This window comes from Glycine max, chromosome 8 (genome assembly GCF_000004515.6).
Source record: "Glycine max cultivar Williams 82 chromosome 8, Glycine_max_v4.0, whole genome shotgun sequence".
Classification (NCBI taxonomy): domain Eukaryota; kingdom Viridiplantae; phylum Streptophyta; class Magnoliopsida; order Fabales; family Fabaceae; genus Glycine; species Glycine max.
This window is the reverse complement of record NC_038244.2, coordinates 17,248,472-17,271,488: the sequence shown is the minus strand read 5'-3', so window position 1 is coordinate 17,271,488 and position 23,017 is coordinate 17,248,472. Positions and strand designations below refer to the sequence as shown.

The window sequence follows — 23,017 nt, the reverse complement described above, 5'->3', positions numbered from 1 at the left end:
AAGCCTCTGAAAAAGTCATATCTAATCCTAAAATGGAGTTTCAACCTTCAACTAGTTTTCCCATGATCAGATTTTGACATTCTATAATGATTAATGACAAAGACACACTAACACCTGGTGCAGATTGCTCAGCATTCAGCAATATTTGGTTTTTTATGCTTTACACTGCCACATTACACATTAACACACTTGTTTAAGAAGTTAAAAAAACTAATTAGAAGTTCTACACAGGACACACTTACAAACTTTCAAGTCCTTAATTATAGGATAAATCACATGAGGGAAAACTACAAAAGTGCACTTGGAAATCTTTTATTTTCCACCCTCGATTTCTTTTGGCCTATGACATGGGGGATAACAGAATAACCGTTATTTCCTTTGAAGATAAAATTCAAACATATGCCGACATTTTTTCTTAGAAGATGGACAACTGAAATTTGAATGATAATTACAGTGTATTAAATTGACAACATTAAGTTGGACTAACACATTAAGGTGATCTGCACCAGACAATAAAATGTGATCTTATAGCTCATAACATGTGTTTTGGCCTATGGGATGTGTATATTTTTTTTTTTATCTCCAAGAATCAAAGAAAAGCATCGAGAATTTATAATATTTCACATATCATATCCCACCATTAAAGTTAGACTTTCTTAATTTTGGAATAGGTACATTGTTCTAATAGAAGTGCGGGGTCAGCTATTGTTTGCTAGTTCATACGACTCACTGACCTATTCTGACCATGGTGGCAATTTCCAAACTTTGGTTTTGTTTTTCTGCAGCATCAATAAAAAAACATTAGTCACTGATTACTTGAGCATTCATTTCCATCACACATGACTAAAGCAAATAAATCAAACCAAAGAGGGTGAGATGCATCAATTCTTCCGTACTTTGCTTTTATGGACTCAACTTAGGCTCAATCTACCTCACTTAACTTTATAATTCATACCAAGAAGCTAATCGAAGATAACAACCAGTGTTAAAGTTGTACAAATAAGTTCTTGAACCCAAGATAACCGCCTATAAAGGGTTTTGGACCCGTGACATTGACGTTAGTAACACTACATATATTTGAAACGTCACTACCAACTATCAACAATTATTGGTTTGAGTGGTAATGATTTCCTTAAGCAAGAATCTTGAATTTAACTCTTGTAGATAGAAAAAAAAATTGGGAGAAAAGAATCTCATTAAAGATGACCAGATTTTCTTAGGAAGATTAATTATCTATAAAATATTTGAAATGCCACTGTTACAAATATACACATTTATTATAATATCTTTTAAGTGGAGTTCTTTGTTAAGTTAGTCATCAGAATCTCTGCAGGTAGCCACACCATTTTTTTTGCAAATTGAAATTGTAGAGTTCAGGTCAAGTTAATCTCATATCAAGAACAGATACTTATTCAACAGTCTGGGCCACCAGACAACTAAGTCCGAATCATCATATGCCACACTTCATACCAAACATTTGCTTAATCTCCCTCAACTCAATTCAAGTTAACCACATCTTTTGAGTCTTTGCATGTTCATAAATGTCTTTTTTTTTAACGGGAAAGTAATTGGGTGATGGAAATGTTCAACTAAAGCCATAATCAGAATGTCTTCAACAAGAAATTACCAAGATGACTCATCATGTGTCCATAGTTCCAACCAATTTTTGCATGACATGTATTCAAATTTTTAATTACAGAGAACTAACAGGACTCGTGGTCTTTCTAGACTATCTAATAGTTTCTCTTCCTCAACACAGGTTGAATGATTGTGGGCCTAACTGTCTAAGGTGATTCTGCTGATATCTTCCAACGGTGTGTCAGAAATAGGTGCATGATTTTCAAATCAATAGCGCTCATAACTTCCCCGTGACACAAATAAGAGATGTTTAGATGACTTGGTGTATCTACCTGCCTGGTTGGCATGTTTTTCACTTTTTTAGTGATTTAAAGATGTTAAAACGTAATCCCCACCTTAGTGGTGAGTTAGGGTAACGTGATTTCGATTTTGCTATTTGTAAATAACCACTCCCCTGGATCCAAAAGTAAAGCTTGCACTGTACTAACCGAACCTTAACCAGTTCGACCTAATGATGGAACTAGGAACCCACACCATCCTAGTGCTACAAATTTCCACTGACCCAAATAATTATAATATTATTAAAAGTTTAAAACATTTTTTTTTGTTCTCAGCAAGCATTGTTGGTGTGTGTTTGGTTTTACTTTAGGAAATTGATTATGAGTACAAGATTAATTTTAGATCAATTTTTATATGTTTGATTTCACTCTAGAAAATATTTTAAATTTGATTATGAGTTAAAAATAACTTTGATAGTTTAGATAAGATAAAAAAATTCAATATAAATCACGTCACTTATCAATTTTGTAAAATCAATTTTATCAATCCTCCTCGTATAATGAAGCAGACAGGTCCTGTTTTTTTTGTTGGATTCTCTTTTCTTTATTATGTACAGATAAAATATTATGAAATAAGTCTAAACTGTCTTCAACGGACTTCTGAAAATTTATCTTTAGATTCTCCCTTCAGTAGCTCTACCACATCAAGCATGGTTTGTCTCTTCCCAGATAGAACCTGAGCACATACAAGTGCAACTAATTAACGCAACTCTTCTAAGCTCTTCCTCCACATAGTTACCATTTAGTCTTGGATCAGCAAGTTCACTGAATTTCTTCTTACAAACCAATGGCAACGCCCAATCAACTATTGATTGCTTCACCGTGGAACTAAGCTTTACAACCGGTCTTCTGCCACTGGCAAGTTCTAGAAGGAAAATACCGAAACTGTAGACATCATCATATTTTGAATGGAAAATTTCTAGAAACAATAAAATGGTTATACGGGTATGCTATTTATCTGTCATCGGTAGCTTCAATTCTCAAGCACTAGATAAAATGTTTTGAATAGAGGTGTTTGCAGCATGAGCCCCCCTGAAACATCTGAGATCATATTCTTTAGAAATCATATCTCAAGGTCAAATCAAATCCTATAAGTCTAAAGAACAATTCGTTAAGTAGCATAAATCAAACCCTGTATTCTGTAATACACTATACAGCTAAAAACTGTTTTAGTTCAATGCTATTACTAGGAACTATACTAGATATTAAAAATTCTTATCAACAGTAAGGCATACAAATTACTTAGGCTCACTGAAAAATCATGATAAGAAAACTGGTATACTCATATTGAAGGATTTTTGCAACAGAAGATCGAAGTAACTGTTTTGATACAGATCCCTCAAAAGCTGATTCGGTGATGCGTAATACTTTAATCATTTAAAATGGCATGGATGTCAAATCAATTTTAATCTTGAAAGTCTTGGCAAGGATGGAAACCAGAATAAGATTTATATCAAGTATCCATTGAGTGAAAAGATAAAATAGAAGCATAATTGAGGCCAAAGTTTGAATATAAAAAATGATTTTACCATCCATTGTGTCCAGTGGCATTTTTTGTTCTTTTTAAGAAATGATTTGCCATCTCTTGAGTCAAATCTTCTTATACCAACCACAAATGAGACCACTAATAAACATATTTTGGAATATGTGAGATGGCAACTAAGCCGTGCCCTTGACAAATTTATAACAACCAATTTATTAGCTAGGCTCAAGCATGTGGTATTGATGAAATCAAGTGAGTGTCTTTCTTGAAGACCATAGACACACTGATATCAGTGATATGCCTCTTTTCAAAGGACCCACGGTCCAACCAAAGTATGGGTTTAGTTGCATTAAAGTAAATTGGAAAAATTATACATGGCATAATAGATAACATTAAAACTAACTATAAAAACTTGTACAAAACTAAATTAAAACAAATAGATATGTTTGTTTTCAAGAATGATAATTGCCAAAAATACTTAACTAAGACACGTGTGAATTTATGTAATTATCTCGTCTTTTCTTTGATTTAAGACTTTTTTATGCCTTTTTGATGTAAATTGTTAAGTTGTAGTTTGTTCTCTTATTATTTTTCTAGATTGCATATGTTTATTGATGAAGTATTTTGTAGGATATTGAATTGGATTGAATTATATTTTTGGAGCAAGGTTTAATGAAAACTTGAAGTGAAAATTTAAGCTCAAATGTGCTTTAGTTCGGATTAGAGGGCCCAAATTGAAGTTTCTTTTTAGAGAAGATGAAAAAGCAAGTTGCAGAAGAAAATTAACTTTAACAAAACAACTTTTGACTTAAGTTGAATTTGGATAGAGGTGAAGAACTGCATAACTGTAGTATCTATTTAAGCTCGAAGTTTCTGGCTTGAACAGACACTCACTTAAGTACAGATTTTTTGGGTTTATATAAATAGATTCTCTCGTTTATTTTGTGGGACACTTCCTCATTGTGTAAAAATACCTTATTTACTAAAGTTCTTCTCCAACTCTCTTCTTTCATTGTTCTTCTATCTTTTTTGCTTTTGGATGCTATTCATGGAGATGGATAGCTAAACCCTTTGTTGTTGGAGTTAAATTGTATCTGAGCCTTATGCTCTCATGTGTTTCTTTTGAAATAGTGTTATATATTCATCTTGTTCTTTAATGTTAGATTCTTATTTTTATGCTTCATGCTTGTTATGGATTGGTCACTCATAACTTGATTCTTAGATCAGATTGTTATTGGAAAATACTTTATTTATCTTGAACTGTGATAAAATGCCCATTAAACCATGAAACTAAGAATAGGATGGGGGGTAATAGTTATCTGTGGCTCATTGAACTTAAAGCAAGTTTCTTTGTTAAATGTGCAAGAGATCGACATTTAATGGAGGAACTTAGGTCTTTTTACCTAAAGAACTAAAGATTAAAATATCATTTTTGAATTGTGACTGATATTAACGTTGGATTACAAGTTGAATACCATGTTTTAATGTAAAAAGAGTTTGGTTCGGTAATATCTAACATTGACAACCTTTGTCATCTAAAATTCATATCGTTTTATTGTGTGTTTATCGAAAATCCAAAAAATATCATAATTTGTAGCTTTATTTTTGCTATATCTTTATTGTTGAATGTTATGCTCAAATCATCATTGTTTATTTGTTAGTTTAGATAGTAAAAACTTGTGATATTAACTAAGTATTGTGTAAGTCTTCGTGGGAACGATAACTCTTATTTATCGAATACTACTTGACGACTTAAGAAACTCAATGCCATTATTCTTAAACAACTTCTTGGAGTTAGGCTTTCTTTTCACACTATTATGGATACAAAAATTATGGGAAAAAATGGATTCAATTGTCAACTACTCTTATCGGAAATAGAATTGACCACGGATTTGAGCAATAACACATGATTTCATAAAATCATACGATTTTCCCGATCTAAATAAAGTAGGTTTTCCATGAAGAAGATTTGGCTAAGCATGTTCTATTTGATATGGGTAGGAGAAGAACCCAACTCAATTTTCGTAAAAAATAGAGAAATCAGAACCAAGTCAAGATGATACGGAACAACTCCTCCTCTTGTGCCAAAGATCTTACCATTTCTGAAGTAATTGGAGTTATATCTATTTTTTCATTTCAATTCAAGAGTTCTTATGAATTTTCATGCCCCTTCAAGATCTTGGTACGCTTGCCAACGACTCAATAAGGACTTACTCTTCATCTGACAAATAAGGATCTCCTTCATATTCTAACCAAATGAATAACTCTTGTCATGTTAAAATCACTCACAAAACTGATCAGCCTTGTGTTGAAGGAATAAGCATCCATATCCTCCGAACAATATAACTATCATCTCCAAATGATTGTAAACGAATTTCACTATAGGAAATTTGTGTGAACATGCTTAAAATATATATAACCTGAGGAAACAGTCTTCGGAGATAGATGAGTCAAACCACAAATTACATGAAATTAGTCGGAGACATGTCCCTAGCATATAATCATATAAAAGAAGTTGTTGCTGCCATGGTGGAAAGACTCTCCGAAGTAAATTACTCCAACACCCATTTTATTATTTTTTAATAGAATTAGCACAACATGCGTGAAATGATTAGAGTCTTTCCACCCATGTTAGAGTAATTTATCATATGTTAATTTGTACCCTTTTATATAAATTGTCATGACAAAAACAATGGGAAAATGAGATAGTCAAAAGCTAAGAGCATTAGACTATATAAACCCAATACAAAATGCGGTACACAGAACATGCATAAGTTAATTTACAAAATAAATGGCAAGAACATTGATAATTTGGGTCAAAATTTGTAGCCTGAATTGTTATCCACATAGCTAGGCACATAATATAAGTTATAACTATGAGCTATTGGGCAAGACGCTATCTTAATTCTTATGCAAACAAAGAGAAACTGCATGTCACCCACGTGCTTGACGCCACTCCTTTTCGTCTTCTTTTTATGACGCATGTGAGGTTCAGAATTTTTCTGTCTTCATATATATTTAGAGCTTGTTGCCTTCATCCTGTTCAAAGAATGGAAATGGTAGTTAGTGGTTGACATCATTTGCGATTTACTCATGAAACTTAATTGCCTTTTTATGTATCATATATTGAATTTTTTATAATCTATGCCATTGTATGTTTGGGAGAGTAGATTAGAAAGAAAAAGTCTTCACAGTGAGATGTTTAATAAAAGGGATTTTAAGATATTTGTTAGTAATTAATCCAAACAGACACTGAAAGTGGAGTGCAACTAATTTTCACTCCAGTCTCCACCTCATAAATTTCGTCCACTCCTAGTGTGAGTAGAATGTATTTAAAGTTTAAAGCCAAAAACGGTAATATATAACATTTTTCATCACCAACCAAAAAAGTAATGTATGTTGCTATATTCTTTTTTTGAAAAAAAAAACTTTTTCTATTTTTATCTTTTGAGGTTATTTTTGCAATACTACAAGAAAGGGGACCAATTTCTGAAATTTGAATCCTAATCTTGGTCCAACCATATAATATAGATGATACTTTAATTATTTCCTCACTAACTAGCATTGCTTTTCTACTTAGTGAAATTTACTCTGAGGTGCTGCTATATAATTCTAGGTGAAAGGCACCATTGCATTTTGTTCATTGTAACACTTACTCATGTTTGCTTGCATGTTGCCTTTTGACTCATGAATTGTCTTCCAATTCCAAACTACACTGCTACATATGTATTATTATTTACAAATTATCAAAAGGATAACCAACTTATCCTTTGATTTTTTTTCCTTGTGTGATGGTCATGTTTACCGTTTTTCCTTGAGGGTCATAGACTTGGCATTCTTTGCTGAAGAGCTAGGTTCATATCTTTCGGCTAGGTAGTTTTTGTTGCGTGAATTTTTTCAATGCATGGCTCACTTTGTTTGTCTGGATTATAAGAACATGCATGCTTTCTAATTGAGATGTCTTGTTGACAAGCTCATTGTGGTTGGGGTTTAACTAACTTGTAGGCACACACATGGTAGAAAGGTGACTGATTTGTCATTGTCCCAATAGATGACGTTGATTTGCTATGAGCATCTAATGTTTTTCACAGTTAAATAATATTTGGTAATTATCCAAAAAAAATTCATCTTTACTCATTTTCAATTTTATTTTTTTAGTTTTATTAATTCAGCATCCTGCAATAGAGATTTTGATTTCGAGATCTGACAATTATTAACCATTTTTGTTTTTTCTTATATAGCAAATTGCGCTATCCTCGCAAGCTCCATTTTTTATTACAAAATATGCAGTTTTATCAAATTTTGTAAAATAATTTTAACAATTTTTTAAAATCAAGATATTATTACTTGTGAATCAAAATGATCGGTGAGATTACTTTAGATAATCAGCTAAAAAATCAAACTCAACTAATTATCTATCAACTTTGATGAATTTAATTGGTTCATACACAAATGAATATATACTCTTATGTAAGAATAATATAATATTTATTGAAAATAAATAATGTAATCATATATCCCAAATAATTGTAATTTTTAGTTGTCTAATATTGAATTGAGAATAATTTAAAATCATAATGAACATATTTTATGAGAAAAATATCTTTTATAAAAATAAAAAATTAAATTTAAACGATACAGTCATACATGAATGATTAAAAAATATAATGTTAAAAAATCACATAATTTTTTAAATAATCAAATTATAATAAATTTTAAATATTTATATTTAATTATACAATCTAAATTTCATCATCTCATTTTTATATAATATACATTCCTATCATGATATGTCTCCTCTATCATAGGTCAGAATGTTACGACAACTTTAACCTTTTTCCCATAACTTGCTCAGTGCCAAAATGCACAGCTCATAACACACCTCATCCAAGCAAGTCTCAGCATCTTCCCTGTGCGGCTGTGCGTGTAAATAACCATAGAGAATCACAATCACACCCACATCACATGCATGCAAGCAAGACCAATTACCACTTTCCATTATTTTTATTCTTAAAAAAATGACCAAAAAAGAAAATTGCGTAATCCTAGAAACGTAAAACCAACCTCAACCTAACCTAGGAAACTCCGTCACCACTTTCCCTCTCCCATTTTTATATCATTCGCCACACACATCATATGTCTTCCGCACTGACAAAAAACGATATCCAACGGTCATGAATGGCGGCGCTGAGGCCTCCCTCAATCACAGGCGCAAACACCAAACAGCTCCCGCCGACGGCGCTAAAGGCGTTAAGGTAGCAAACGGAGCCATGGGGAAGCCGTCCTCTTCCAAGCACTCCTGCGGCGCGTCGTTCATGAAATGGACCGTGGCTGACGCTGTCCACGTGGTGACGCACCATTGGATGCCGTGCTTGTTCGCATTGGGGCTTCTCTTCTTCATGGCCGTGGAGTACACGCTTCTCATGGTGCCGCCGTCGTCGCCGCCCTTCGACCTTGGCTTCATCGCCACACGCTCCCTCCACGCGCTCCTCGAGTCGTCGCCGAATCTCAACACGCTCTTCGCCGGGCTCAATACGGTACGTCGTTTACACTCTCTCCAGATCTGAATCTTCAGATCTGAACGAGTCCGGGTATTTTTTTTTTCTTATTTCAGATTTCGTTGTGGGTAATTGCGGAATCGAATTTGTTTGAAGGAAATGCAAATGGGTTGGTCTCAAAATCTGATATTTTTACTGCGTTTTTTAGGTTTTAGCATTATTCACTTTGCATTAATGGGTTTTGACATGGGTAGGTGTTTGTGGGGATGCAAACGAGTTATATCTTATGGACGTGGCTGATTGAAGGACGCCCCAGAGCCACAATTTCAGCATTGTTCATGTTCACATGCCGTGGGATTTTAGGCTACTCCACCCAGCTCCCATTGCCTCAGGTGAGATTCATCAACCAAACTTTGAATCTTTGAATTTTTCATTATTTTAACTTCTTTCTTTTTTTGGGAAAATAGTCTACCTACCCAGGATTTTTTTATACCTTCATTCAATGACTTTTCAAAGTTTTCAATTTTTTTGATAGAATAACGTTGTAATTTTTTTTAGATTAAACTATTCACTTGCTCTCCATGTTTATTCTCTTTTAAGTTTTGGTCCTATACCAACAGAAAAAAAAACTCTAAATTTTAGTCTGTACGCAAATTTTTATAGCAATTTTATACGAAGAGAACCATATCTAGTGATAGCAACATAAACCAAAACTTCACTAATATACATGTGTTGGGGACTAAAATCTCTAATTTTCTGATATATGAACTAAAACTTAAAATAAAAACAAATTTAAAGGTAAGTGAATAGATTAATCTTTTGAATAAGTAATCATTTTGTCCTTATCTCTAGGTTTTAGTTTTTATAGAAGTAATTTTTTTATGTTTTAGTCTTTGTTATGAGTTTTCTGACAGTGTAAAATTGTCAAAAAGTAAAAGATATAAGAGGATTAAGACATAACATAATTGTTGGAGATTAACATCTAGGAGCAAATGATTAATTAAACCTTAAACCTTAACCTTTTTACACAGTGTATAGAAATTAAACTTTTTTGTTTGTTTGATGTTGAACAGGGGTTTTTGGGCTCGGGTGTGGACTTCCCTGTTGGGAACGTGTCTTTTTTCTTGTTTTTTTCTGGGCACGTTGCAGGGTCAGTGATTGCTTCATTGGACATGAGGAGGATGCAGAGGTGGGAACTGGCTTGGACTTTTGATGTGCTCAATGTTTTGCAAGCTGTGAGGTTGCTGGGTACAAGAGGCCATTACACTATTGATTTGGCCGTAGGGGTTGGTGCTGGAATTCTCTTTGATTCTTTAGCTGGCAAGTACGAAGATAGCAAAAGGAATGGTGCTCTCAAACACAATTTGATTGCGTGAACAATGTGGATATAGCTAAAAAAATTAACAAACCATCATGGAAAAGTACACATGGAGGTGTAAAAGTAAAAGAGTGAGAGGGCAAGGGTTTGAATCGTAAAAAAAATAAGGTCAAAGAGTGATACATCATATTATTAGGATTTAGGACAAGTCTTAAATCTTAATTACCGCGTAATTTTAAATTTGATTTATTTCACTACTTTTTGTAACCTGTTATTATAGTATAGAGTTTTTTTTCCCTACTAGTGGAGTCTGAGTTGGAATTCACTTGCCAATTGCTATGATCCCATGATTGATTGCTCTAGGTGGGTGTTGTTCCCACTTTGTGGACGACAGTGTGTTAAAGGAGGTTGATTTTAACATCAAATTTTAAGATTTTACTTTTAGTTGATTCATAGTCATTGGAGAACTTTGATTGTATTAAATTTTGATTTGATTTTAATTTGAATACAGTGGTTATTGACTTATTTCTGAATGCAAGTTTCCTTTTCTTCGCCCCCCTCCCAAAGACAAATCGGATGGACAAATACGAAAATTCCACTATAAAAAAATCTGAAACATATGAGCTGGTTAAGAAAATTCCTTCCCATGAATGAAATCGCATTAGAGCTCATTAATCGGTGACACTTTACCATGAAACTGAATGCATTTTTGTTATCAAAGTACTATGTACTAGTAGTAAATTGTAGTTTTGGTAATATTATTAGGGCGTTGGGGGTTAGATTCAACTTTATACAAAATTAATTCTAATTCCATGTTGAAAGTCAAAACAACAAATATTAGTTATTTCTATTTTTTCAGTTTTTTAACATGATTTTGAGGATCAGAATCAATTCCAGTAACTATTCAAACTCATTATATGTATACTTTTCTCAAATTAATTACACTTTCAGCTGGACTAAGAGAAAGAAGAACCTGTTTCAATAATAGTAACAGATTAAAGAGATAAATAAGGTAACAAGACCAGCAATTTCCTATGTCCAATGTAAAGAGTGGACTTTACAATATACACTATGTACTTAAAACCAACATAAGTATGATCGAAATGAATATTTATGTAAAGTATAATGCTATTCTTCAGACTCAGAATCCAATTCAATAGTACACGTTCCATCATCTACATTGGCTAGCGGGTTGTATAGGTGAGAACTAGGATCTGTGCATCCTACAACAAAATTCAGATCGCAGCGATCACCCTGCGAAGATGTTTTCATTCATAATTAAGAAACTGAAAGTGTTCCAAGGAGAAAAACAGTGATTATTTAAAAGAGTAAAGACATTGAAGAATGGAAGAATATACTCACCCCTTCTTTTGACAAATTACCAATCATAGCACATTTGGTTATAACTTTATTTGTGTCTGGAAATATTGCTTGCTCGCATGCTCCTTCTTTACTCAGTTCCTCCGCCAAGCCCTACCACAGAATAGTACACCCAATTCAGGGTCATGTTAACTAATGCTCTGAATGATTCCATTGTTGTACATTTAGTTTCTTTAATAGTGTCAAAATTCATGTACTAAATTCTCACAAGCTCAAATATAGTTGTCTTGTAATCTTGTCATATAAAAACAATAGATAGGAGGACTCATTCTTCACTACTCGACTAATGTTTTCTTTTGGGGCTACTTTATTATAGTTTTGCCAACAACCTCCTTTTAGAATGAAAAAAATTAGTAATCTTAAAATCAAATCTGAAACTATCAAACATATATGGACCTTTAATTCACAGATCTGTAAGTGTTTATCTTTGCCTTTATCTTATTTCCTCAAAAGAAAGATTGAGAGTTTGATTATAAAGCTAGGATGACCTGTGCATTAAGCTAGAGTCACTTGATTCAGAGAGAAATAGTGTGGCTAGCTATTTACCTTATTAAAGAAGTCAATTGGCTTGTTCTGTAATGCCTTGGGAACTTGAAATTGTAGTCTATATGGACCATCCCAGTCTACTCCATTTGTAAATGAAAAGATCAAGTTCAAAGCTGCACAAAAAAGAGACGTTAGCAAGAAAAACACTGAATCATTTTGTGAACAAAATATATTAAGAAACAAGAGTACCAAATTACCATGCTTAGGAATGCATATCTGAATGGAATATATTGGGGCATCAGCTTTGCCTCGATATTTTCTAAGCATAGCCCTTGGCTCACCACCACACATAATTGGCTGATTAAAACCTCCTGAATGGATGAAATTTTACTAGCCAGTTGGAAAAAAAGATGACCAGCGAAACGAATAAGTATGACATATTAACCACCACAATCTAAGAAAGAAGTATAGTCAGATTATTCATTACAACAATTAGTTATTAGGCAAAATTACATTATTTCAAACATATAGCTGATCAATGCCAATTGAAACTTCTTTTATAGCAGAATAGGCCTCAGGAAGTATGATGGAACCTTTCCTGAGACTCAACGAAAATTTCAATAATATTTTTGTAACATAGTTTCCATTGGTTCTTGACGCAGTTTATGTCTGTTTATAATGAATCCAAATATTCTGCCTTACAAATGATATGGAAAATGACATTTTTGGGCAACCAAGTGACATTGCAAAAATTACCATTAAAAGCAATTCCAAATTCTTCATTAGGGACAAGTTGAGTTGCAGCTGGATTATAGAAAAGTTTTAGCTTTTCTCCCTGCCAAAATTTGTAAATTTTTTTACTAAAAGGTAATTGATTAAGTAACAAGCTAGGAGTTAACTCAATACTTTTATACTTACTGAAGAAGGAGGGAGGCCATTCATGGTTTTCCAATAGACAGCAGCCCTCCCTATTTCAAACTTAGCCCATGATGGAAGCTTGTACCTGTAAACAATGATTGTAGATAATGGTATTGTAATAATGTTATCCAAAATTAACTTTTATTCTGGAGAAACAAAAAATTCTTAAAGCACAAACACTACAACTTCAATACCATCCCCATCACCTATTCATTATTTAATTTCCATGCTCTTTTTTCCCATTGCAGGTGACACTATCATTGTGAAGTGAAGGAAAGACAAAAGTAGATCATGGAAAAGGTATTAAGACGGGGAATTTGTACTCTTGAATTTCCTCAGTTGTTGTTGTTGTTGCAACAGCAGCAGCACTGATGTGTTTGCTAAATTTCACATGCTTTTTCTTCACAAGGTAACTTCTTGGTGACGAAACATTGAGAAAAGGACTAACTGCATGAGAAATTATAAGTGTTACATTTGAAAGAGCATATACTAATCTAACTCTTTTGATATGCAAGATAGTTCAGACTCATTTTCTCTGATCAATATTGGTCCTTTGTAGTTACTTATAAGATTCAATTGGATGATACTATACCATACCGATATTGTTAAGATGGAAAATCGACATTCACATTAAGATCCAGGAAGGGAAATGCTTATGCAGAAACCTAATCGAAAAAAAATTAAATATTTTCTAAGAGACTATAAATTATTAAAGGATTCTGTAATATGAAACTCTTATCAAATTTGAATGAATGATTATAACAACCCAGCAGCTACTTGTTATCCAATAATTGAGAAATAATTTAAGGAAAGAATATTAAAAAGTCAGATCAGATAATAAGGTTGTTGGCGAGTATTTGTTAGAATTTATAAGTGAGAACATAACATGTTTTAGCTTTATTAAAGTTCTGATGCAATGTCAATATAATGATAATTTATTCTGATTCCCACTTTGGTGGAGGAACTTTCTTCTAGTACTCTTAACAGAACAATAGCCGCAGCCAAGAAAGATATAATTATATAAAAGTACCCATAATAATAATAATAATAAACTATGCATATTTATATGACATGGTTCTTTGCAGCAAATCCTAAAGTTAACATAACATATTATTGTAGACAAAGATGCAATAAAAATTAAATAAACGTGTATTAGATAAAAAGAGAGACTGACCAAGCGTGTTTGAAATGGTAGGAGACACAGGCAAGCATGATTGCGTGGAAGATGCAAAGATTGACGCATTCGTTGCAGCCATGAATCACACTATTTTGGTGACTCCTTGCTATTGGATTGGAATAAGGTAAGGTGCTGAAAAGAGAAGAGCCGTAGTGAATAGTGATATCTAACAACTGATGAACATGTCCAAATTTATAATAGCCAAGAGATAACATGAGATAAATGATATTTTTCAGTGTGCGTACGTGTCAGAAAGTGTGAAGTGGCAAATGGCAAGACACATCAATATAATAACACTTCGAAGCCAAGATTTTTATGAAGATAATAACACCTCTCAGTCAAGATTTTTAAGAGGATAATAACACCTCTCGAACCCAAGATTTTTATTTTTAAGAAGATAATAGTATTAGTCAACTTTGGTAGTGGTTTTTGAAACACAAAAAACAAGTAAATGCTAATAAACGCTTTTAGAAAATTCTCATTCAAAAGGAAAATTATTTATTATTTCAAAAACAGAAAATATTTAATATTTATTATTTTGAGTATTTAATTTTTTTTTATAAAATGTTATCAAAACACTCATTAAATATTCTCTATAATACTTAAAAACAAAAAATAAACTACCTGCACACCAAAAGGTGTATTCCTTTTCTCCTATTTGTAAGAAATAGAGTTATTTTAGATGTATTAATTATTATTTTTTATTTTTAATTTATTGTGAAATCTATTAATTTCACCCACTCATTCTTATATCACAAAGTTGCTCCAAAATTTGCATGGTTCCAAGATGAAGATGAAGAATCTAATCAATCTCTCTCTCTATCTATCTATATATAAATGATGTACTTTTGCACTATGTGACCAAATGCTAAGTTCTCCAGATTTAATATACCTAGATTTTATATTTATTGAATTCTTTCTGATTTTATGGCTTTCAAGTTCTTTTTTCATCATTGGAATTTCTAGTGATATCATTGCATGCCTTTCAGCCTTTCTAAAACTTCTATATTGTTAATTCCTGTAATTGCTACCTTTTTGTTTTGTTTGTCTGGTGCTGCAGTGAATTTCATCAAATGGTTTCTCTAGTCTAAAACTAGCAGAGTTAGTCTTATTGATCTTGCTGGACAGAACTAGTAAAAGAAGCTAGCTAAGGAACATAATTTTTTAAATTAGTTTATTTTCTATAGATGAGAGTGGTACATATTATCATGAATTCCTTGATGATTGTCTAAATGAAAATGAAAAAAGCTATATCCTGGATGGAAGTGTTGGAATTGTGTAATTTTGTCCCATTGCATTCAGGCATAATTACCAATAGGTCTGTAGATATGATAATGGCCTTTTTACTCATTATTTGGTCATTTCAGGTTCTCAAACACTTGCTTAGATTAATTGTTTTTGCCAAACTAGGAGGTATTACTTTCATTGTGAAATGTTTTTGTCATTTTAGGGATGTGTTTGACTTCTACTATCCTTTTTGTGCTCCTGCTCCTGCCATGTACAAAATTGTTAATATCACTTGTTGATGATTTCTCTCGGGCAAGAACACTTACATCGGAAAGCTGAGGTTAATCTCATATCTCTCTGCTTCTCGTACTATAAATTTCTCCTGTTGACTTGATAGGTAAGCATTAAGTACTTATAATGGTAATTAGTGTTTGTAAAAATTAATTCAGATCAGATTGTGAAGAAATGTATATTTTTAAATATATTAATTACTAGTAATTTTTTAAATAAATTTAGTTTATTGTGAAGCCACATTCATTGACTTATTAGTAATATTAATATTAGTATATTAATAAATTAAGACATATTTATTAGTGAGAAAAAATATTTCTTGAATGAATTTCAATGGTGTTATTTTTTGGTAAATATGTACAAGATATTCTTACAATTAAATTTATATGAGAACTAAAAATTGCATATTCGTAAAACTATATAAACTAAAATGAATTCAATTCTTATTATTATGTTTGGATATTTGAAGGGTCGGGTATGAAGGTACTTGTATTTGCTAAAATTTATTGGTAAGTATCCGACCTTATGCTTATTCAGTAAGTAATTACTCTATTCATCATGATAATTTTTATAAGTATCCATTAGATTCAATACACATTATCATCCCTAGATATCATATATTTTGACAGATGTATATTTATTATGTATTATTTTTTTTTATCAAATTAGTATTTGAACTTTGAAGGAATACCAAATGTTTGAGTAATACCTTAAGTAAGGTGTTAAATTTTAAATCGGATAAATAGTGAAATTTATTTATAAAAGTATAATTTTGTGATAAATTGATTTCTAAAAGATGAAAAATATAAGTTTAATCTTTAAATATGTAAAAAATATAATAAATTAGTCTTTTCATTATATTTGTGAGATAATTTTATTATTAAATTATATTTTTTTAAGATCAGTTTGATATTAAATTACAAAGTTTTATGACCAATTATCATTAAATTATCATAAAAACTTGTGGTATTTGTTTCATATTCAATTCAGAGAATAAGTTTAAATTAGGTTATTTTTCAAAAATCAATTGCTTCACACTTTTATGAAAGGATTTGATTATTTAGCCTTTTAAATTTTTTAATCTCGTGGGTGTAAAAAAAATTGTTGACGATTGGGACGAAAGAGGATAGTCAAGTTCCTCGAAAGAAATTGATTAATGAATACTCCACACCTTGTAATCCAAAAATATTTGAATTTAATTTACTGAAACCTATACAAGTTATCATCTTCCACAAACTAACAGGAAGAACGAAATGTTCTATTTTCCAGGATCCAAATTGAAGTTGGGAGATTATCTTTAAAATTTGTAATACTGAAAACAAGGGGGTTTAATCTGGACCTTATTAGGCGAATCCCTGCAGCCAATGTGATTCATAGGGCAACACATACAGGGGACATCGCCTTATCCTCTCTATTCCCATTTACTTTTAACTCCACCCCACATTTTTTTTTCTCTTCTTCACCGTCCACACCACAAGTGCTTTGTTTGTTTAGTTGGTCACTTGCACATCACAATCAACTTCACCACATAAAAACCCAAACCCAAACCCAAACCCAACAAAACACAACACAACACAACACAACACAAACCATTCAATTTCTCCTTCATGGCTCTCCTCACATCCCAACCTAAAAACCCCATTCTCCATCGCTTCACCACCCTTCACTGCCCTCTTCCACGCTTACATAGAACCGTTCTTGGTCTTGGCTCCTTCTCTCACAACAGTGCTCTCTCCACTAAAAAACTTAACTTTAACCCAACGCAAACCAAAATTTCCCTTCAAAACAACCCCTTTACCTATAATTTGGCAGTGACAGCCAAAGCCAATGCCAATGCTGCATTTGGAGAAGGTTTCAAGGAGGAAGGGGCATCGAGACACAGAAAGATTTTGTTGTCAGAGGTTGAGGTGAAGAGAGAGAGGAGAGTTTTCTTTGGCAGAAAATGGAACTCTTTGGATTTTGGCACTGCTGGAATTGTGTTGGCAATGCATCTCCTTTGCGTCTTTGCTCCATTCCATTTCAATTGGCCAGCTTTTTGGGTGGCTGTGGCTCTCTATATTGTCACTGGCCTTTTTGGTATCACTCTTTCTTTCCATAGGAACCTTTCTCACAGGAGTTTCAAGCTTCCCAAATGGCTTGAATACTTCTTTGCCTATTGTGGGGTCCTGGCTCTTCAGGTCAATTTTGTTTCTTCAAAACAAAACTTTCTCAGTCTTCTTTTTCTGTCTCTTTCTTCAATTATTCTTCATGCATTGGTTTTTGGTGATGCAGGGGAATCCGATTGATTGGGTGAGCACACATAGGTACCATCACCAGTTTTGTGATTCTGAGAGAGACCCTCATAGCCCAACTGAAGGATTCTGGTTCAGTCATATGAGTTGGCTATTTGATACCAATTCTGTCCTAGAAAGGGTATGTATGATAATATGAAATACATCTTCTGAAGAAGCAAACAACAACCTTAAATTAATGAATTTGCAAATTTATTGTGGGATGTTATATATGTGCAGTGTGGAGAGGCAAACAATGTTGGTGATTTGGAGAAACAATCCTTCTATAGATTTCTCCGAAGCACTTACCTTGCCCACCCTTTTGCTTTGGGAGCCCTTTTATATGCCGCAGGAGGATTTCCTTTCCTTGTTTGGGGAATGGTACCAAAATTTTCTTTCATTTTACTTTTAAAAGATGTTTGTTGTTCTTTTGCTTAATTGAGTCATTGGTTAGGTAAAACTCATAACAGAACAGAGAAAATTAAAGTCCAATTTGGAAGGCTATTCCAAGTTACACTTTTTTTTTTTTATAAACACAGGGAGTGAGGATTGTTTGGGTTTATCACATAACCTGGTTTGTAAACTCAGCTTGCCATGTCTGGGGGAATCAAGCATGGAACACCAGGGACTTGTCCAGAAATAATTGGTATTTTTTTTTTTTACCTTAAACATTTCATAGTTGGTAATTGGTTTGAGTTTTTATATATACATTATAATCCATTGAAAATATCTTAGGTGGGTGGCGTTGCTTGCATTTGGTGAGGGTTGGCACAATAACCACCATGCTTTTGAGTACTCAGCTAGACATGGACTTGAGTGGTGGCAAATAGACATGACTTGGTACGTTGTGAGATTTCTCCAAGCTATTGGGTTGGCCACTGACGTCAAGTTACCCACAGAGAGTCAGAAGCAGAAAATGGCATTCAATAGTGATTCAATTGCCACATGAAACACAATAAATGATAAAAAAAAAAATGAAAATAAAAAGGATTTTAGAGGTACTCGTTGATGGCACAAAAGTTTTGGTAGGGAAATTGTTCTTTTTTGGGTCTTACTTTCAGCCATCATCGATGCTGGATTTGACCATGTATATGGGACTAGAAAATAATGTTACTATATATTGACACACAAGAATATTTAATTATTATCCTTGCATCTTCCTTTAGTTATTATCTTATTATACTGTGATTGAAAGTCAGTCATTGAGCTTCAATGAGAATCAATTTTAAAATTTCGTACATACTATCTAAACTCTCTTAGGATCTGTTCGGTAGAATAGAATAAAAAAAATTGAGATGTAAGTTTTTACTGTTCATTTTTTTTTATCCAGATAGGCAGAACATATATTTGAATGGAAAAGTTTTAGACTATCTTTGTGATAAACAATTTTACTAAGCTTCCTTGTTCATACGAAGGCAATTGGCTCCACAGCACTCCCACTTGGGGGAACGCTGTATGCTTTCTCCAAAAGTTGGTAGATTTTCAATGTATAATAATAACGCAAACTTGTGGTTCTGAAGCCAAATTCATAATTTCAATGGAGACTACTAAGTGTGTGTTTCTTTCTCGTGTTTACACGAATTTTGGAGCATGTAAACCGAAAAGTAATACTAATTCTCAACGCATTTGCAAACACAAATGTGAAACGTTTTGTTGTATTGGTCCCACCACATTTCTAGGCAGTGGCATTTGAAATTTTCAATCAAACATTGAGCACTAGAATCACATGTTATAATTATAATTCTTTACTGGAATATTGGTGAGTACAGCATTCTGCCTAAGTGCCTAGTATTTGTGCATTTGATGCTTATTACTCTGTAGATGTTTGAGTGCATGTTTGGTTCTGTTGTAAAACTAAGTTTGAAGCAAAAGTCATTTTGCAAATTGATTTACTTTTGTGTTTATTTTGTTTTTATTTTTTGAATTTACATTGAAATGCATCTCAGTATAGAATTTATAGAATTTTTAACTGTAAATTGAACATACACTAAATACAATCAATAGTCTTGGCATGGAAATACGCCCCTTTTGATTAATACTTTCACACATATTAAAATGTATATGAGATTTATTTATTTAAGCTGAAATGTGAACTTGTTGAAAACTTATACGCTATAGATTTATCATGAAATGATGGGAAACCATATTTTGCGCGCTTCTACAGTAGTTTTAATGCACCGTCCATGTTATTGGGTATTTTTCTTTGGCTTCACCGACCAGTTAAATATGCATGAATTGTTGATTTATCATGTGTTACACAGTGCACGAGCAAGGTCTTCATGGTGGATCTAAAAGAACAAACACTTCAGTCGTTAAGAATTAACATTCTCCACGCTTGGAAAATATCCTTGGGGAGAAAGAGAGAATTTCTCTTAAAAGTTTGTTTTCTTATTTTAAGGAAAAGTGTAATTTCTTTTCTCCTTGTTTCTGTGCAGTGGTTTTTTCTATTTAACGTAAATATTGTTACTCGTGCTTTTTCTTTTATCTAGAATTATTCACTTTAAAATATTGCAAATTAATCTATAAACTCTAATTTTAGAAATGCTCTACTTTAATCTATAATAAATGTAACTCTAAATTAATCAAAAACGCCAACCGTGGGGCTCGTACTCACGACCACAAAGCTAAGAGCTTTGCCCTCTACCAACTGAGTTAGACAGGCAATATAATATTTGGACAATATAATGTTATGTATTTCTTGTAACTCATGTGCATCAAAACTTAGAAATGGGCTTCACGTATATAGTGAAAAAATTTACACAATAAAAAGCAGTATCCAGAAGAGAATGTTATCAATGCGTTGCTAATATATTTCATATATCAACATCAAAATTTGATCTAAGTTTGATTTTACATGTGTCTTTTCTTCTTCTTCGTTTTTTTTTCAAAGATGAGCCTTGCTAAGGCAAGGTGTTAGTCCTCAACTTATTCCACTTCGAGCACCTCCCTCAGGCAGCGAAGCCTTTTCGAAAACCAACAAGGATCAATGTAATGAATTTAGGATTAATATTCAAAGAATTTATTCAACCTCAATATAACTTATGCATTCTAATTAAATTCCTCGAGCATTCATTCTTTAGAGTGAATTTTTGCCAGTTTACTATCTTTCAATGTGGCTTCTATATCAAACTAAATACATTATATTTTGTCATTTTTTTAAAATCAAATATTATTATTTAAATTTAATCAATCTCAATTTATTTAGTTATTAATATTAAAAAAATTTAACATATGAATTTAAAGTCTATATATTAAAATTTTTTAAACATCGTATCAACTTAATAAGTAGTTTACACAATTTATTTTTATAATTTACTGCTTAATTTTAAATATCTTTTCTATTAAAAAACACATAATAAAATAAAATTCTCACTTTTTACAATGAAAACGTCTTCTATTATAACAAATACACACAACATAAATATTTAGAAATGATTGTACAATCTGAACTTATAAATATATATACATGAAAACATTGTTAGTTTGTTCATTATTTTCTTTCATCTCACTGCCACTGGTTGTTCTCTGTCTCTTGGGCTTAGAGCTTAAGTCAAAGAAAATTAAATTGGACTTGTTCATGCGAGCTTTTGGGGGGAAGGATTACCCATTCGGTTTGTCAGATCTCTAGCAGGCCTATTAAGTAGTGAACGTGACGGGCTTTTGCTATATCATGAAAAGTACTTTTACAACTTTCCTAAGACTTAATTATATTTTTAATTCTTTAAATAAAAATTTATAGAATTAATTAGAAGGATCATTCAATTGATTTACTTTTATTACACTCTGCCACTCATCTTTTTTTGGTATTACTTTTAGAATAAATTACAATGATCATATCCGTGTAATTTGTTTTTATTACATTAGGCACTGTTGTTTTTTTTTTAACCCAACACAAAAAATCCTAATTGTTGATTTTTTGTTTCACACCAATACTCTTTGATATATTTTTTTTTTCTGTGGAAGTCATCCTTTGATATTTTAGATGTGAGAAATATTAGTTTGAGATTGTTGCATGAGGAACAAATGGTTTTTAATGAATTTTATTTGCTTAAATTGTCTTTATTTTTATTTTTTTAACTTTGCAATTGCTTCATATTGAAATGATTGTCAAGAAGTGTATGTATAAAATGGTTTATATTAAATTTCAACAAGGTGAATCAAAATTTAAAGTTCAATTAAGCAAAACAAAAATTACATATAATTGAGTATTAAAATGGTTGCCAACAAAATTTTTCTTGTCACTATTTAAAGATTATTTTCTTTTGGTTTTATTTTTTCTTTCATAAATGAATGTCTTTTTATTATTATTAAATTTACTAACAGAAGTTTCATGGAGTTAACTGAGGTTTAAAGTAATACCAAAAAGGAAAAAAATAAGAGAGTATAATAAAAATAAATCACTAAGAGTAATCATTGTAATTAACTCAAAAAAAATAAAAAGGTGGTTAGTGAAATAAAAAAAAAACAATAAAAATATTTTTTGTAAGATAAAAAAATAGAGGTGTCTAGTGTAATAAAAAGTGGATAGTGATTATAATTTACTCAAATTTATATTTGTTAGTCCTTCTACCAGAAAATGTAAGTTTTTTATTTGAGGAGAGAGACTAGCTCTCAAAATTAATATATATAATAGTAAAAATAAATTATTAGAACAATAAATTTATGATTATCTATTAGTTTTTTATAGTAGTATCTATTAGTTACTAATAAGTATTAGTTAAACAATAAGATTTGTTATAAAGAAATATAATCTAATAAAAATAAATCGAGTTATGCATTTTGTCCACTAGAATTTAGTCTCTTAAGGACTTAATGCTATTAATATTAATCTATGCAAGGTAACGTTTATTAGTTTTGATTTATTTTCATCCTTAATTAAATAATGATGATTTTGTAATAATTTAAATCGTGATTACAAAATTATTGAAATGATTATTTTTATAACTTTTAAGGATATGATGTATAATTAATCTCCTCAAAAAGTATAGTTTCTCGTGGTGTAATCAAATAACAATTCTATCATAAAATAGACTGCGAATTCTTTAAAATTTCC

The 23,017-nt window shown here is 31.9% G+C and overlaps 3 protein-coding genes across 4 annotated transcripts; 2 read left to right on the top strand and 1 right to left on the bottom strand.

The window, feature by feature from the left end:
• The first annotated feature begins 8,277 nt into the window (after nucleotides 1–8,277).
• Nucleotides 8,278–10,740, top strand: LOC100790665 (phosphatidylcholine:diacylglycerol cholinephosphotransferase 1). Its single transcript, XM_003531670.5, has 3 exons — nucleotides 8,278–8,936; nucleotides 9,152–9,289; nucleotides 9,971–10,740. The coding sequence occupies exons 1-3, from the start codon at nucleotides 8,574–8,576 to the stop codon at nucleotides 10,271–10,273; spliced, it is 804 nt and encodes a 267-aa protein (XP_003531718.1). The 5' UTR covers nucleotides 8,278–8,573; the 3' UTR covers nucleotides 10,274–10,740.
• A 366-nt stretch (nucleotides 10,741–11,106) lies between these two features.
• On the bottom strand, nucleotides 11,107–14,343 carry LOC100790141 (uncharacterized). 2 transcript variants are annotated; one of them, NM_001253964.2, is given in 8 exon segments: nucleotides 11,107–11,469; nucleotides 11,578–11,688; nucleotides 12,142–12,254; nucleotides 12,339–12,452; nucleotides 12,838–12,916; nucleotides 13,000–13,084; nucleotides 13,323–13,446; nucleotides 14,174–14,343. In NM_001253964.2, coding segments are annotated over 8 exon segments (834 nt in total). In that variant the 5' UTR covers nucleotides 14,256–14,343; the 3' UTR covers nucleotides 11,107–11,343.
• A 2,722-nt stretch (nucleotides 14,344–17,065) lies between these two features.
• On the top strand, nucleotides 17,066–19,177 carry FAD5.2 (delta-7 desaturase). The gene is made up of 5 exons (NM_001250539.2): nucleotides 17,066–17,871; nucleotides 17,966–18,106; nucleotides 18,205–18,345; nucleotides 18,504–18,610; nucleotides 18,700–19,177. The coding sequence occupies exons 1-5, from the start codon at nucleotides 17,302–17,304 to the stop codon at nucleotides 18,911–18,913; spliced, it is 1,173 nt and encodes a 390-aa protein (NP_001237468.2). The 5' UTR covers nucleotides 17,066–17,301; the 3' UTR covers nucleotides 18,914–19,177.
• Nucleotides 19,178–23,017: the final 3,840 nt, after the last annotated feature.

Excerpts from the sequence above, each read along its gene's own strand:
- LOC100790665 (XM_003531670.5), top strand. The coding sequence starts at position 8,574 with ATGAATGGCGGCGCTGAGGCCTCCCTCAATCACAGGCGCAAACACCAA. Across the intron at positions 8,937-9,151 it reads TCTTCGCCGGGCTCAATACG|GTGTTTGTGGGGATGCAAAC; the intron begins GTACGTCGTTTA and ends TGACATGGGTAG. Across the intron at positions 9,290-9,970 it reads CCCAGCTCCCATTGCCTCAG|GGGTTTTTGGGCTCGGGTGT; the intron begins GTGAGATTCATC and ends GATGTTGAACAG.
- LOC100790141 (XM_014778350.3), bottom strand. Across the intron at positions 12,255-12,338 it reads GATATGCATTCCTAAGCATG|CTTTGAACTTGATCTTTTCA; the intron begins GTAATTTGGTAC and ends TTTTTTGTGCAG. Across the intron at positions 11,689-12,141 it reads CAATTGACTTCTTTAATAAG|GGCTTGGCGGAGGAACTGAG; the intron begins GTAAATAGCTAG and ends ATTCTGTGGTAG.
- FAD5.2 (NM_001250539.2), top strand. The coding sequence starts at position 17,302 with ATGGCTCTCCTCACATCCCAACCTAAAAACCCCATTCTCCATCGCTTC. Across the intron at positions 17,872-17,965 it reads GTGGGGTCCTGGCTCTTCAG|GGGAATCCGATTGATTGGGT; the intron begins GTCAATTTTGTT and ends TTGGTGATGCAG. Across the intron at positions 18,346-18,503 it reads CTTTCCTTGTTTGGGGAATG|GGAGTGAGGATTGTTTGGGT; the intron begins GTACCAAAATTT and ends TTATAAACACAG.